The 16,897-nt window shown below is 40.9% G+C and overlaps 2 protein-coding genes across 6 annotated transcripts in view; one reads left to right on the top strand and one right to left on the bottom strand.

The window, feature by feature from the left end:
• The window catches only part of lrba (LPS responsive beige-like anchor protein), a 199,084-nt gene that overhangs the window by 75,688 nt on the left and 106,499 nt on the right, over positions 1–16,897 (bottom strand). For all 5 annotated transcript variants that reach the window (XM_022738141.1, XM_022738143.1, XM_022738144.1 and 2 more), the window contains 2 exons: positions 14,890–15,033; positions 12,807–12,943 (listed from right to left, as the gene is read on the bottom strand). In XM_022738141.1, the coding sequence (XP_022593862.1) occupies positions 12,807–12,943; positions 14,890–15,033 (281 nt within the window). The remainder of the gene's footprint in view (positions 1–12,806; positions 12,944–14,889; positions 15,034–16,897) is intronic.
• Positions 10,010–11,430, top strand: mab21l2 (mab-21 like 2). Its single transcript, XM_022738146.1, has one exon. It carries the CDS (start codon positions 10,099–10,101, stop codon positions 11,176–11,178), a length of 1,080 nt encoding a protein of 359 aa, XP_022593867.1. The 5' UTR covers positions 10,010–10,098; the 3' UTR covers positions 11,179–11,430.

Here is a 16,897-nt window from a genome sequence, read left to right as displayed (position 1 = left end):
CACTATTCCACTTGTAATTGTTTTTCTTTATGTAAAACTTTTGTTACTTGAGTGTGTGGAAAACTGATTTTGAGGTATATAAATATAAAGGTTTTGACTTAAGGTAGTTATTAATTGACTTTTTAGGTGGAGCAAGCTGTAAAAGCAACTTCTGCCATATTAAGCTCATTCATATGTTAAAACAAATGTGTTGGCAAAGGTTATTTGCACATCCAGCAAAGACAGAGCTACATTATCATCCATTTGGAGTCAGGCTTTGGCTACCTGACAAATCCAAGTCCAATATTCACTATAGCTCATTTTTTGTCTTCTAAAATCCTAAAGGGAAATGTCTGGCTCTTAAGCCGTTAAATGTTATTTTATGTTTACCAGCTAATCTCCAACTCTGTCAGCACTTTAGTGCTGGGCAGGTAGCCTACAGTGGAAGCGTTTCTGCTTTTTGAAAACTGCTGCGTGCAGGAAATGTTGCTAATGACTGTGATAAGACTGAACCAAAACACTGAGCTGAAAGATGCTAAAAGGCTCTTGCTTGATAATTATCTGCAGGTTAATCAAGCAACCCCTTGTTAAAAATTTTAATTAGCGCAGCTTTGGAGAGAATCAAATAATTATTAATAGAGGTTCAGACATTTTACTATTGAGTTTAACTTGGCTTCAACATTTCATTACTATACAGATTGAATATGACTGTGATTGCTAGAGTGAAACAAATTTTACTTGAGCCATTAAATGAATGGAAATTAAAATCTATGGTGCAAGAAAAGAACATGCATCATGTTTTTTCTTTTTTCCGAAATGAGTTAACAGGATGAATAACCAGTGGCTTGGAGAAGTCATCAACACCACACAAAACCTATTTGTCCTCTAATATAATTCTAAATGACAATCTGTGTTTTAGAATACTTCTATTTCATACTACATCCTTATTCTACCTACTTATTCTACACCCTTATCCTTCCTGCTGCAGAGCGGGAGTAAACCTCTGTTGTGCTGATGTCTGCTAGAAACGAGTCTTGGATGAGTAAGTAATCTGCAGAACGTCCCTATGGATGTGCCATTTCATCCAGACTGGATGGGTCATTAACCATAATGGCAATGGAGGCACCAGAATTCAGCAATGTAACATTCTGCTCTCCAGCACATGAGATGTCTTTACACAGAGTACACATCAACGCTTTCAGCTTACCTTACAAAAACAAATACAGCTGGTTAGAACTACTCTTGATCTCTTTTAGGAATTAACAGCTATAATTAATATCATGTCCCAGGCAAAACATTTTTTCCTTTGCATTTATAGAAATAATAAAAGGAAGCTAAAAAAAAATAGATATTTATGAATCAAGTTTTATCATCTAAAATGTAGCACAGACCTATCTGACAGAACAAGACCACATTTACAATTCCAATTTCCAATACGCTGCGTTGGACATCGATCTTTCAATCGGAGCCGAGTGTCTCTCTGACCTCAGCTGAATAACAGAGGCTTGTGTGAACAGCAGGTACACAGGTGCTGATTGTAATATCAGTAGCCTACCAGGCAGACTGGCATCCATAAACAGGCCTATCCATCAGGCTGGTGTGTTGGCTTTGACACGTGTGTCAGAGGCAGACGAAGTGAATAAATGATGGAGAGGGGGGATCAATCAAAGGGAGGGAGGGGAGGCAACTGCCCCCTGACTGGCCCAGTCAAACCCAGAGATGGAGCATGATGGAGGGGCTAGGCTCAGGTGCAAAGAGGGGGTGGCAGCTCTTTGTCTGGAGGTGCTTGGTTAAGTGTGAGCCAGGTCTTGGCCACAGTGGTCTGTGGTTGTGTTAAGGTCCAAAGTCAGGTCACAAACAGGGGGCTAGAGAGAGGCTGAGCATGTTTATTTTTGATGGGTTAGTTGCTTGTGTGGAAGTGTGTGTGTGTGTGCGTGAGGGAAGAGCAATTGAAAGGGAGACATTAGTCATCATTAGGTGGTGTGATGACACTGTCTCTAATGGTTTTTTATGTGATTACCAATGTGGCAATCGTCTTTCCTCAACCTGTCCTACCTGGTTACCACACACATCCGACATTCATCAGACTGCTTTGCACAAGTCTCAATGGTTTACATCTCTGCAAGAGTAAAAAAAAAAAAAAAAAATCTTCTAAATGAGTTGAAACTGCCCAATTAGAGCAGCAAATTAAATAATAAACTGCAGGGTATAAATATCAGACAGACTGATGTTTAAATATTAGCCACAGCCATGCTAGCGGCTGTGTGAGACTATACATAGGCACAATGGAGCTTTGAACCAAACGCAGTCATGAGCAGGCTCGAAATAACAAAGCATGGTGTACTTAAGAAGTGTTGTGTGCTGTGTAATGTCTCATGGTAAGAAATTGTCATAATGACAATGCTAACATGCTGATGTTCAGCAGGTATAATTTCTACTACATTAACCATCTTAGTTTATCATGTCAGCACGCTACCATTTGCTTATCATACCTAAACGCAAAGTACACTTGGGGCTGAATCTCATTAGTTTGAGATATTTTCTCATAAACCAAATTATTGGACAAAGTAAAAATTTGACCTGATGATGGTGCTAGATAGTATAGGAATCACCAAAGTTCTCAAATTCATCCTGAGAGGGGCATGAGTGTTTGCACTAAATTTAATGACAAGCCAGTGAGTAGTTGTTGAGACATGTCACTCAAAACCATAAATTCTCAACCTCATGGTAGCACCGACCAAACGATGAACAGACTGACTGAAAGACCAACTTTGCACACACACTTTCTGCCCATATAAGGCCCTTGCTCTGATAGTCTGACAAATGTGAGTAGAAGAGATAAGGCCCAAAAGCAAAAGTAGGAGTTAGTATCTCAGGGTCTTCGAAGCTTTGAAGCGTACCATTAACAAGTCTACTTCCATCACACTATCACCCCACATCTGGCCACTGACTTCATCCCTACAGCATGAGTTCACCATCGCTGATATAACCTCTCTCTAACAACTGGAGAGACCATTTCACAACCATCAATGTGGTTTGACATTCAAAAGAGTCAAAAGTGAGGAAACAGAGCTGCATGTGTATTTTGTGTGAGAGACAGAGAGATAGGAGACAGTAAGGAAGGTAACAAGACTTTACTGGTCTCCTGGGAAACAGAAACACACTTCAAGAAGCTTTAAACCTTTATTTGGCCTCATCTCCTCCAATTGGCTTAAATTATTCCCTAACTGTTTGCAAGTCTTTATTCTAAGCAGCTCCCAAAGTCTGCACACTGACTTGACATAAGCAGTGAGGCAAAGCTAGAAGAACAGTATGATAGTAATTGGGTTTATTGATGACTGGATGAGCCAAAGCGGGCCAAAAGGGAATGATGCTTGAGATTAAACTGACCCTGGATGTTGAAGATTCAAGGATGCGGGAAAATCCAAGAGGGGAAGATAATGGCTGTGATGCCAACAAGTCTTTCTCGGAAACATTTCATGTCCTCTAGGTGCTATAATTACTGTACCTGAAAAAGCAGGGAGGATCAGACAGTGAAAGAGGGAAGGAAAAAAGAGAAAGAAGGTCATCCCAACACATCACTCCAGTAGCTGTTGTCGTACTGTGGCCGAGCAATTTATTGACCATCTCAGAACGCACTCTGTCAGAGCGGACGAGGAGAGCGGAGGGAATGGATGGTGGAACAGCATGAAGGAGATGTGGACGAGGGGAACTAGGGAGGGAAGGAGGCCAATATGAATGAGTGAGAGTGAGGGAATCTGTTTCCTTGGGCTCATTGATAATGACATACCTGCTTGGGCTGTCCGTTAGTCCTATAGCACACACTACTTAGGCTCTAACTGGAAAATCAATAGGCTCCTCTCTCGGAGACCTCTTGCTGCCATGGCTCTTTGTGATTGGCAGCCGCAGCCGAAGGTCGTCCCTGGCGACCATGAGAGTTTGGCGGAGCGAGCAGGAGGACGGGGGAGGGGTGCAGTCCCAGCAGTTTGACACTTTAGGGAGAGCTTAACGATATGAGACTGGTCGCTACATAACACCAGGGTAGTTTTCTCTGACTGAGTGACCATCCATTCATCCACTCCTGCTAACCCCGGGTAGCCGTCACCACCCCACTAATTAGAGTTACCAATGTCTTCTCAATGGGGGTTTTATCATTGCATAGTCCAAGGTTGGACACTGACCTTTAGGAAAAATTTACTGGTATTCTTTCCAAAACACTTTTCTGCTTGGCCTTTGACTGAAACTTTTTGGAAACACACTGTGCCTATCCACAGGATTCAGGAACAACAGCACAGTTGAACTTGAATTGGCTAATTGTAGTTTTTGTGAACTAAAAGACATTTATATGTTAGAGGAAACGTTTCCATACAAACGAACTGAGGAAGTCATGAGGCAAATATAACATGCTATTTAAAGTGAGGGGCTCTGATTTCTAATATTGGGTTATATTTACTTTTGAACTGTGTGCACTTATCTCATAATTTAAACTGTATGTTACTGAAATATACCAATAGCTACATGGCATGATTATCTAGTCATTTGTATGTGCTTTGCTAGTCCAATAAAATCATAAATATTACTTTTTTCTGTGATATTGTGAGGCTCAGTGGGTGATAATCTTAGTCATTTCTCCTTCATCAGTTAGTTTATAAATGCATCCTATATGCATATAGTCCCAGTAGCATACTACATTCTAAGAGTATAAAGTACACACATATTAATGTTGACAGTGTTAAAGTTTTAGAGTTAGTACACAAGCAATTACATGTACTTAACTATTTTGTAATGACAGGAAGTTACAGTGAACAAGTTGTTCGCCAACATCAATCTGCAGAATTAAAATACCAATTGTATTTTTAAATTTTACAAATTCACATGTTCAAGTGTTTTCTAAAGATCTAATGCTTAATTTCTGTTTTTCCATCTGTTGCTGCAGAGGACACACCACTGCACCACTGCTGGTGCAAGTAGCTTTAGTGAATTGTGTCCATCAAAACTACAATTAAAAATCAAATTACTCTAATGTGCATGCCAGCATTTGTAATATTTACACTTTAAAAGTACCACATACTCAAACCACAACTAGAATCAGTCGAACGTTTTCTATCAGAACACAGGAATAACCCATAATATGCTCAGAATGTAATAGTGATCTGAGGGAGGGTTACAAATATCATCCAATCAGGTTTTTGCAGATATTTCCTTTAACCAATCAGCTGAGAGGAGAGCGAATTTCACTTCCTCATTCGTGCAATATTAGTAGTCTCCAGGAGAGGCTCTGCAACAATAACTCCACATGCAATATTGATGGCTTGTGCCTAAACACAGAGAGGGTTCTCCTAAACACACACACACACAGAGAGGCAAACACACACACACACAGGCAAACACACATCTGCTCCATGACTTCGTCAGTTCTGCTATCTGCCGAGCAGATGCAGGGGCCTGCCAGGCAATTAGTTGCCTGCGATGATTTTCTTTGAGCCCTCTATGGAGGGAGCAGCTGGGTCCATCCGGGTTTGTGAGACAGAAAGAAAATGTGTGAACAAGAGCATCAAAAATGTACTCTCTCAGCTCACATGTGTGCTGATGTTGGTCTCCGTGCACATGTGCATGTCGGTGTGTGTTGAGAGGCAGCGAGCCACTATTCCTGCGGCTATCATGTTTCCACAGAAAGGAAAAGGAAAAGAGCACTACCTAAAAATGCCAGGCCCTGACACCCCCCCACCCCCCACCCCCCCAGCACAATAACTGCAACAGACACAAGGAAGAAAGTTTTGCACATTTTGTTTCAAAACAAACCATTTTTTTTCTATCGTTGTCTTCAAATACCTAATGTCACACCATGCCATAAAATGTAGCCATAACTTTTAGAGATGTATTGCATGCACCATATGAATGTGTGCCACTGTTGTAAATTACTGCAGAGCATTTTTACTTTGTCATGCACAGTGTATATATAGCGTATGTATACTATACCAAATATGTTCTAAAGGCAAATTATGTCTTAGAGATTGTTCTGCTTAGTGTAAATTATGTTAAAAAAATAGTACAGTATACACAGTACCGAGCCACCTGGGGGTAGCCAGCGTAATCTGGTAGGAACGAAAAGGAAGAAGAACAAAGCTGAGACATGGGAAAGAAAGACAGAGCAAGAAGAGAAGAAGAGAAAAAGATGAGAAGCAGTGAGATTACTCATCAGCTGGCAGAGATTTGCACAGGCATGGACACTGTTTTCTGCTCGTGAGGGGATCACTGTGAAGTCGTCACACAGGCTCAGATCAAAGAGCTCTCTGACAGGCTCCTGATCTTTTCTTCAGCCAATATAAACCAGGGTGAAACTCTTTAGGAAGCACAGACAATTCTGGATGTTCTCAGGACATAAAGGGCACACAGAAGTAGCATGAACGGATGAATGAGTGAGTGACAATCAGTTGGCCATTGTCATTAGATTTATACTACATGTACAGTGGGGTCCAAAAGTCTAAGTGGTCTCAGACTTTTGGACCCCACTGTTTGTATATATTATACATTATACCTTCGACATGGGAACAAAATCTAAAATGGAAATAAAAGTTTAGGTGACTGAGCTAAAAATTCTAAAAGCTAGGCTCCCAAAGTTGTTCCCAGTCGCTCCAGTAGTGTGGGTTGACCATTTGGTTTTCTGCCATAAGACAGTGATGGGCAGTTAGCTATATATGTACACAGAAATGCCTTGCACACACTGTAAATGTTCATATTTTGAGATATGGCCGATCTTTCCATACCAACTGCCAAAATAAAAGGATTTAATAAAACTTCAATCCACTGTTTTCCATTTTTCACGGTGGTAAAAAATGAACAAAGTTGCTCAGAAACAAGTGGTTTGATAAGTGGGCCAGAATGGATTCATAATGTCTTTATAAAAGCCTGACTGCTGCAGTTCGAATGTCCTTCATAATATTTGGACACTTGCTCTCCAAGTAGTGTGGATTAATCTCTCTGGAGCTGTGAGCTTGATAATAAACAGTCATCCTGAAATCATCAGCCAGATATTTTTTCTCATTTACTTCTCTCTGTTTCTATCTTTCACTAAATTCCAAAGCCACATTAGGATAACTATCACTTTACTCGAATATGATGCTTGGAAGGAAGGCCAAATCTCAGTTTAACATTTCTTTTAAATTTCACAGTAAATCAAGGTCAACTGTTGCTTCTCCTGCCATAGTTTCTGCAAGTCCTCTTGTAGTTCTAGGAAGAATATTGTGTTCATTTAGCAGCATGTGCATCAAATTCAAATGTCATGACACACCAGCAGATGCAGCTCAGTAATGTTTCCCCTTGAATGTTTTTTTCTTCGTGGGGACGAGTTAATTTGACACTAAACCTCTCCACTGTGGCCAAAGCTAATGTAACTGTTCTTGGTAAGAAGACAAGTCCTGCTAAGCTTTAATTAATGAAAACTGTGCACAATATTCAAACATGAATCATAGGATTTCATTTTTTTTGTGGGCAACTCACTGCCTTTAGCCCACATAAAACAAATATGCTGTGTGATACCAAGTAAAACCAAATCAGTGTGTGTTAGCGTGCATTTTGGTTTTTCAAAACAAATTTATATGTTTATTGCATCGACATGAGCTCAAATAGCAAGCAGGACCACAGCCTTTTTCATGTCTAACTAAATTATTTAATCACGAGTTACTTTACACTCCCTAAAGCCTCATCACCACATGTGGAAAAAGCTACATGATGAAGTCCAGGATGAGGCAACTATGAAGGGGAGCTCATTAATCTTTGCCTTTTCTGATATGTTTGTAGCTTATTTCAGAATCCACTGCATAGTTGGCTACTTCATATCAGTGAAGGGGTTTCTGGAAATCATTAAAGTCAATATTCTGTCATAGAGAAAATTATTTTTTCTGACAAATGTCATCAAGTTTAATATGTGGTCATGTTTTGTTTTTGTTTTTATATTCTATTTGCACAAAGCCTTCTTGTTCTATTTTCTACTCAACATAGAAAATATGCAGCTTGAGGCAGACTGCAGAGAAAATATATGCCGACATTTTCCACTATGCGTCTATGCATGCAAGTACAGTAGGCCTCATTGTCTCTAATCAACATTTACATTAAGACAAGACCTTCAAGATACAACAGAATAGACGGATTATGATGTCGGATTATTACTATAATTTACTTCCTGGAATTACGGGGATGATTGGACTGCATTTAACAGCTGGCTCCATAATTGAATCGCTGTAATAGCGGGGTAGTGACAAGAGCTCTTTTGAACTGAATTACAAAAGCCTTTAAAGAAGTGAAACTTGAAAGTCACAATAAAAAAAAAACAAAACAAACAAAAAAACCCGTGCAATTAAGTCAATTTAACAGCCTAATGGCCGTGACCTCATTACCTGGAACAGCGGACACACGTGTGACAGGACTGCAAAGGCACCGGGCTGAAAGAACACTCTATGACTAAATATGTGCAGCACTTTGTTTTTCCCCAATGCTTCCATGTCTTAACATGTCTCACATCCCTGCACCTTGTAACGGCTTCTTTAGTCCTCCAACAAGAAGTCTGGGTGACGAGGGGACTTCAATTATACAACCTCACTGAGACCTCTGCTTAAATTATTCAGTATGGACAAGGTTCACGGCGATAAAGCCACCAGCAAATCGACGCGCGTGTGTGAGAGAAGCCGAGGGCAAACGTTTGATTCAATACAAAATATTGGCCTGGTGAATAACACTGAAAATGATCAATAGATTTTCAATAAATTGATTAGTTTAAAAGCGTATCAGGTGGGTAAAAAGTAAAACTGTAGGTCGGGCCACTCTTAAGTCAAGCTTTTCTGAGCCTAAGCTGCAGGTGCACTCGAGGCATTTAACGTTTTAAATGCAGCCCGTATAACAATGCTTAACGGCATAAAATATGTGCTGTTTATAAAAATACAATTTCACTTCAATGTGATAAAGCGGACTCACTAACAAAAGGGAACAAAGTGGAATTTGAACTGATATTAAAAGGAAAACAGTGAGTAAAAAGAATGACATAAATTGGTTATAACTTTATTTTTTCACTTTTAATTTAATATAATTTCAAAATAAATGTGACCAACTGGTCATACCAAGTGTTACATGTCCAAATCGAAAAGGGAAAAATCACACTTCAATCCGTAAAACAGGCAGAAGTTTAGAAGAGCTCTCATGAAAAGCAGGACATGCTGATAAGAGTAAATAAAACGTGCTGTCAAATGGAAAAACACTATAATTACTGAGTCTTTCCGAGAGGAGTAAAACACGATGATACATATTCATTTAAAAAACGGAGAGAAACAAAAAGGAAGAGACTTATCTGCACAATACAAACAGGTCTAAAGTTAAAGACTGTCACTCACACTGTGTCTAAAATCCTAATCCTCAAAACGCACCGGGCGGAACAGCGCGCAAAGAGCAGCACTTGTCTTGAAAAACCTGTTTTACTGCCGGCTTGGAGAGTGTACGCTCGCATTTGCCCGTATAAACCTAAAGGTTTGTGTTTTCCTGTGTCGACCTGGGAGCAGCGGACAGCTCCGTGCGTCCAGATGCTGCTGAGGCGGACTGGAGATCTCCTGCAGAAGCGCCTGCCGCTGGCTGCTCTGATTGGCTGCCCGCACTGACAGCTCTGCACATGATTGCAGGAAGAGAAGCCCGACCCCCTTCACTCTTCCTTGAGGAACCATTCATAAACTACACAAGTCCAGCTCACAGCTGAGTGTGGACGAAAGTGAGCGGGGCCACAGAGCAGAGCATAACAGCAAGAAGAGATGAGTGGCCACAGACGGTGTTTTAGCCTTTAGCGTCTGCAGCCCAGGACACGGATGGTAACCCCGAACCTGAATATGAATCTACCTAGCCGTGCTGGAAGTGCTCAGTTGGACTGATATTTAGCAGGCTATTGCGTTGCATCCCTATCCGTTTCCTCCTCCTCACACTGACGTCCATCCGCTGCAAAAGCAAAAAAAAAAAAAAAAAAAACTTTGATTACACATTTTTCCTGCACGGGGAAGCATTTGCCTCTGGCTTTACCGGTAAGCATTGGATCCGTCAACTTACTGCGACTCTCCGGTGTACAGCCCGGACCTCTGCCCAAACATGATTGCGACGCAGGCAAAGCTGGTTTACCAGCTCAACAAATATTACAACGAGAGATGCCAAGCTCGCAAAGCGGCCATTGCGAAGACTATAAGGGAGGTTTGTAAAGTGGTGTCGGATGTCCTGAAAGAAGTGGAAGTGCAGGAGCCCCGGTTTATCAGCTCCCTCAGTGAGATAGACGCACGCTATGAGGGCATGGAGGTCATCTCCCCCAATGAGTTTGAGGTGGTGCTTTACCTCAACCAGATGGGGGTGTTCAACTTTGTGGACGACGGCTCCTTGCCCGGCTGCGCGGTGCTGAAGCTGAGTGATGGCCGTAAAAGGAGCATGTCGCTGTGGGTTGAGTTCATCACCGCCTCGGGGTACCTGTCAGCCAGAAAGATCCGCTCCAGGTTTCAGACTCTGGTGGCACAGGCCGTGGATAAATGCAGCTACCGCGACGTGGTAAAGATGGTAGCGGACACCAGCGAGGTCAAACTACGGATCAGGGAGAGGTATGTGGTACAGATCACCCCCGCGTTCAAGTGCACTGGGATTTGGCCTAGAAGTGCTGCTCAGTGGCCCATGCCCCACATCCCCTGGCCCGGTCCTAACCGGGTAGCAGAAGTCAAAGCTGAGGGTTTTAACCTCCTCTCCAAAGAGTGCTACTCGTTAACGGGGAAGCAGAGCTCCGCAGAGAGCGACGCGTGGGTCCTGCAGTTCAGCGAGGCCGAAAACAGGCTGCTAATGGCCGGCTGCAGGAAGAAGTGTCTGTCCATCCTGAAGACTCTGAGGGACCGTCACCTGGAGCTACCGGGACAGCCGCTCAACAACTACCACATGAAGACCCTGTTGCTGTACGAGTGTGAGAAACACCCGAGAGAGACCGACTGGGACGAGTCTTGCCTCGGAGACCGACTGAATGGCATCCTGCTGCAGCTCATATCCTGTCTGCAGTGCCGCAGATGCCCCCACTACTTCTTGCCAAACTTGGACTTGTTTCAGGGAAAGCCTCACTCAGCCCTGGAGGCTGCTGCTAAGCAGACATGGAGACTAGCGAGGGAAATCCTCACTAATGCTAAAAGTTTGGACAAATTATAAAGTGATTGTCGAGACAGAGCCGAGAGACATTTTGGGATAAAACTTCAGAGAAGGACAAAGATGATTCAGCAACTGATTCTCCAAGCAATGTGAAAAAAAATCAGTAACAAAATAATGCAGCAAGCAAACCACAAAAAACCTTTTTTTAAATGGAGCAATTGGAATTGGGCCACTGCCAGAGAGAAAGTGAAGGTACATTTTCAGATAAATGTAATAACTTTTAGTTGTCTTCTTTAAATGTTTTCACAAAGTGAAGAAACTTTTATTTAAATATATGCACAAAATCGTAAAGTGAAAGAATAAAATGTAGCGTGCCAAGTTAAATTTTTTCATTATGTGACTCAAAAAGAAATGTTAATAAAATGTTGCAAATTAAATTACAACTTGGCCTCGTGTCTTGACGTGTTTTGACAGCTGAGATGACAGGCAAACCTGTTGCATTTTATTTTGCCATTGTCTGATGAAGAGAATCATTAAATTAGCCCCTTTTCTCAAGAGAAACTAAAACCTGTGAGCAACACTGGAAAAAGAAATAGGAAAGAAAAAAAAAAGAGTTTTTCCAAAATTTAAAGAAGGAATGTGCACAGCCGACTTCAGGCCATATGTTATTTTTACAGCGCGTCACAGGCTCAAAAGGATTTTCGAATGAATGTAAATCAACGGACTCATGTTAATATATAGGCCTGGGAGCATCTCTGCTCTGTGTTTTAACAGCAGCACAGGGCCTGCAGCTGAACTGAAGCCTCCATCTGATTAATGCGGTTACATTTAGATAATGCACTGAAGCTTATGTGACACCTCTACAGTCAAGTTTAATTTAATGAATTCTGATATTAGAAAATCACATTGAAATAAATTCTGACATTACTGAAATATAAACATTTAAATACACGACTTCACACACGATAATATTGAACAAACACAACCAAGAGTAGGTCAGCAGTCCTCTGTAGTTAACATGAAGTATAAGTGTGTATTATGTTTTAATCAGAGCACTACATCACTGTAATTTTAATTTTTGAGATCTGCTTACAGTTTAAAAAAATGCTGCAGACTTAAAAAACGATAATCCTTGCAAGGAAGGCCTGATCCAGTTGTTGTTATGATTTTTGTCATTAAGATAGTCTGATAATTTAATTATTAGAAAAACTTGTAATTTCTTATTAACTACCACTAAACAATATGCAACTTTTTTCGTGGTGTTAAATTTACTTTACAAATTATTAATTTAGAAAAAGAAAGAAAGAACAGATTTACATTCAGTCAAAAATATTGAGAGATTTTTTTTTTTTTTTTTGACCTCATGTCTAATGACATTTCCTCCATCTGAATTCAAATGTAGTCACACTGTAACCTCAACAACAGACTGACAAGACACTGCATCTCTTCTTGGCTACAACATTATCAGAGACATTATCAAGACAAACCTGAAAACACACTAGCAGTATTTATGCTCGTTTGAAATAATACTTTTATAGACAGGCCTCCTGAGATATTAAAGTGTTTGTTGTTCCATTTAAAAGTAAAGTCGGCCGGCTTGTTGCACTTCCCAGCACTGTGGGAAATGTGAGCATGGCATTCTGTAAGTGACAATTTGAGACTTGATCAATGGAGCTCCAGTCTCTTACCTTTGGATCGATGGCCTTGAAGCACGGCTCGTCCTCATCCACCTCGAAGTAGAGCTCGGAGGCGGTGATGGACAGGGTGCCTTTCACCACAACGGCCGGAGCCACCAGCTGAACACTGGTGCTCAAGTTTACTGGGCCTGGAGGACACACAGAAGCCGGTGAGAGAACAAGCAGAGTGTCCTCTTCTCCAGGTGGGAAAATATGCTAACTTAAAAAAACAAAACAAAACAAAACAAAAAAAAACACAAGCTCATCAAACAGTAAAGGTTAACTTATAAAACTCAACAAGGGATTGCACGGAGTGGATGGCTGTTAGCCTGCAACGATAACTTAAAAACACACGGTGGGGCCTTCACTTGTGGACGCGGTCAATTAAAGAGGGAAGCTGATCAGCGGTAAAGATAAACACGAGAAACAGGAGGACGATTTGTGTCTATTTTTAAAGTTGAGACTGTTTCTTCCTATAATTATGTTTATTTACAGTTATTTTTAGATTCGTCTTGCAGTATTATTAAAGGCTACTTCAAAGACTGTACGGTGTGTAGTTTTAATTAGTAATCCGCAATTAATCGATGTGCTCAAGACAAACTACTAAACGCAGGGCTGCTCATTGTGTGACATATCCTTATAGCTCCTGAAATAAAATTAAAAAATAGCACAATTATAACACAAAATAAACATCGTAAAACTTGAAGACATCCTTGTCAAAAATCGACAGTGTGTCAGAATCAATTGATTGCGGGCTGCAGGGTGAAGCTCTGTTTAATCTTTCATCAATCTTAATTTATGCCAGTATGACAATGAGAGCCCGGCTCAGGGGAGCTGTGGGTGGAAGCTCTGCCCGGCTCTGCGCATATGAGCCATTGTATTTGCAGATGTGCGCTGAGGAGAAAGGAGGCTCGGAGCCCGGCTTGATTTCCCCGAGCACCCTCACACTGCTGCGAACGGATGGAATAAACAGATACATATATACGTCCATTCCTCTGCCTCTCGTGAACCCCGCGAGTAGCCCACTGACATGTTATCCGTGGGTTGAAATAACATTTTTTTTTTGTTCCATTCACTCACAGACATTCAATTACACCTGAAGCAGACAGCTGCTTAAGAGGAGAAGCTGAACCTCTCCCGACACCCTCCGCTCAGTTCTCGCGGTATACACGTCACTGTATTAGACATGGATTCAACCTTTAATCCTATTGTCATCCGGGTGCGTTATTTTAACAGCACTCTGAGCCTCATTAATGCAGTTTAGTCTGCTGAGCGCTGTCACTGCAGATCAAAAATGCGGATTATACTGCAATCCGATTAGCGGACTATATGATATTTAATTAACATTATTTAAATAATAGACACATCAATAGCATCAAAGGGCTCACAGCATCGCGAGTTGGATAGAACTGAATTTAAGGCTGTGTTGTTGACGTTTGATCAGGCTAATGTAGGCTCATGCACGGAGGAGAGTCTCAAGATTTTATTCAGGCAATGCTGCTTTTCTTGAATCAGATAATGTCCCATTTCAGGGCAGGCAGAGCAGTATCCTGGGATAAACTCTGCTACTGCTGGATAAAAAAATGTTTACAGAGTTGCTACTCAGGCCTGTGTGTATGTTTGTGAAGCAGACCTCCAGTGGCTGAGACAGAAAACTGAAGATACTGTGTTTTCACCAGCACTCTCCTAGGATTGTGGAGCCATACTGAAAGTGTTGTCCAGACATATAATGCTGTGTACTAAGAGAGTGATGCACATTCATTACAAGGCCTGAATTCCTTCTTCATAGTGAGTTTAAAAATAAATAAATAAATACGGTAAAAAAAAAAAAAAAAAACCCAACATGATTTCACAGCCAAACAGCAACTTGGGAAAATGGGGAAGACATTGAACCAAGTAAACGAGTGTAATACTCACCAAGCACAGCAGAACTACAGAAATGCATGCGGAATCTTAAGCTATATGAAAATGACAATAACCTTATTCCTTTATTCTGTCTGAGCTGCAGGAGAAAAACAACGTAGTGCAGAAGTGGAGGGCTGACAGTGACTGAGAGGCAGATATGAGATGCGAAGAGGATGAGCTGCTTCTTTACCTGTTAAGTTCTCCAGGTCCTTCTCGTCCAAGCTGGACAGAGTGTCATCGTCTCCGTCCAGTAATGACTCACTCTCTGAGTTTTGATTTCCCAGAGCCTGACTCCTGATGGACTGCTTGCCTTTGAGAATATCCTCCTCGGACGCTGAAGAGGAAAAGGGGCTTTTTTTTTAATTAAAGGCAACATTTGATACATTTCAACTGCAAGATTATATACATGGGGTTTAATTAGTTTTATGCCTTTTATTTTAAGTTAACACAGAAAACTTGTTTGACTTTGTCTTTAACTGAAACCAAACAGCTAACTCAGACATTTTTCCTCTTAAAAAACAGCAATTATGAAAAAACAGTGCAAACTAGAAAACATGACAAATTAAATACTGTATCCTTCTACATCCCAGACTTGACCAGAAAAGCAGTTTTTTTTTTTTGCACTGCTCTGGTTTAAACTACAACTCTTAGTTCTTTAATGATAACAGAAAATACTGTCTCCCCTCCAACTGGTGATTACCATAACAACCTGAAACAGACTCATAGAATATAAATTGAAAAAAATAATATCCAGAGTTGCATTAATTTAACAATATCCATACACACATTAGAGACTACTTAGTAAACCAGTTTATTAATTTTCATCATTTTCCAAAGGTAGGTGTAAACTTAAGGTAGGTAGGCGTAATAAAGAAAAGTTTAGTCAAATATAGCAGGTTTACCCTGAAATGCGACTATTTGCAAAGTGGATATTAATGTGTGTGCTTCACCAGTTAACAGCATTACTGACGTGCAGTGTATTTTCAGCCTTGCGGAGTTACAGTCAAACTGAACACGGCAAACAAAACGAGACAGACAAAAGAGTGACAATAATCCTCAAGAATCCTCAACCTAAATTCATTTTGCCCTTTAATGTACATCAAAACAAACACCATTTCACACAAAGATTACCCAGACACATTTGAACAAAATGGGAGTTGCACACTGCCCATTTTGATTTCAACTGAACATGACTTGAGGTTCCGATTGGATTATTTAAGAAAAATGGTAATCTGCAAACATTTACAGAGCTCTGCATTCCCCAGCGGTGCATGGTAAGGATCCACAGACACAAGTCCACAATACAAAGACTGGCTGGCAAAGTCTTCCCTCTCTATAAACAGAGCTGGCATTATAGTGAGAGCTTTCACTCATTCTGTGCATGTATGCTTTCTAATCCAGCATCCTAATCCACTGAGTCGCTGAACACATAACTCGTGGATTTTTTTTTCACGCTTTATCACCTGAGGGGAGATCAATTGCACTTCCTAAAAATGTGCAGTCGCGTCATGTGGGTATATACTTTGAAACTGCTAGGAGAGCTGAGCTAAAAAATCTCTTGTCATGGAAAATATGCAGCTCACTGATATTTAGAATGGTCTTCCTGTAATTAAGCCTCCCTGGAGGATTCTTTAGTTAGCAGCACTGAAATTACTACCAGCTCCCCTAATACGTACCACATGCCATTGCATTCACACCAAGCAAGTGGACAGGGGACTTGTCAGATGAGCTTAAAAAACAGAGATGTAGTTCAACTTCTTTGCATTTAAACTGCAAACATGCTCAGAAATTCTTGCCTCGGCGTGCAGATTGTACTAACATACAGTATCAAGCCTCGCCAGTACACTGTCTGATGCAACTAAACTTCGTGACTGGGCTGATTACCCTCAAACGCAAGTTATTAATAGCTCCTCAGTACAACATACACTGAAATAACTGCAACTAAAATAATGACTAGTCAGCATATTGTTTCGCTGAGTCTGTTAGAATAGCAAGAAAAGCTACTTCGACCAGAGTTATGTCACTTATCACCAGGCGTACATAAAAGAAACATGCACATAAGTGACAGGCTATGCGCTAACTTCCCACTCCTCCTGTTCCTAATGTAGATACTGTTTATTTTTTTTCTTCTTTTAATTTGACAACCCTGAGGTTTTGGTGGTGTTGTATGTGTGTGCCGGCACATGTGCATGTATGTG

This window comes from Seriola dumerili, unplaced genomic scaffold (genome assembly GCF_002260705.1).
Source record: "Seriola dumerili isolate Sdu_G_001 unplaced genomic scaffold, Sdu_1.0 BDQW01000035.1, whole genome shotgun sequence".
Classification (NCBI taxonomy): domain Eukaryota; kingdom Metazoa; phylum Chordata; class Actinopteri; order Carangiformes; family Carangidae; genus Seriola; species Seriola dumerili.
Note: the sequence above shows the minus strand (reverse complement) of the source record. Positions and strands in the feature narration are given on the sequence as shown.

Bases quoted from the DNA above. Each gene is read 5' to 3' on its own strand.
- mab21l2 (XM_022738146.1), top strand. From the start codon at position 10,099: ATGATTGCGACGCAGGCAAAGCTGGTTTACCAGCTCAACAAATATTAC.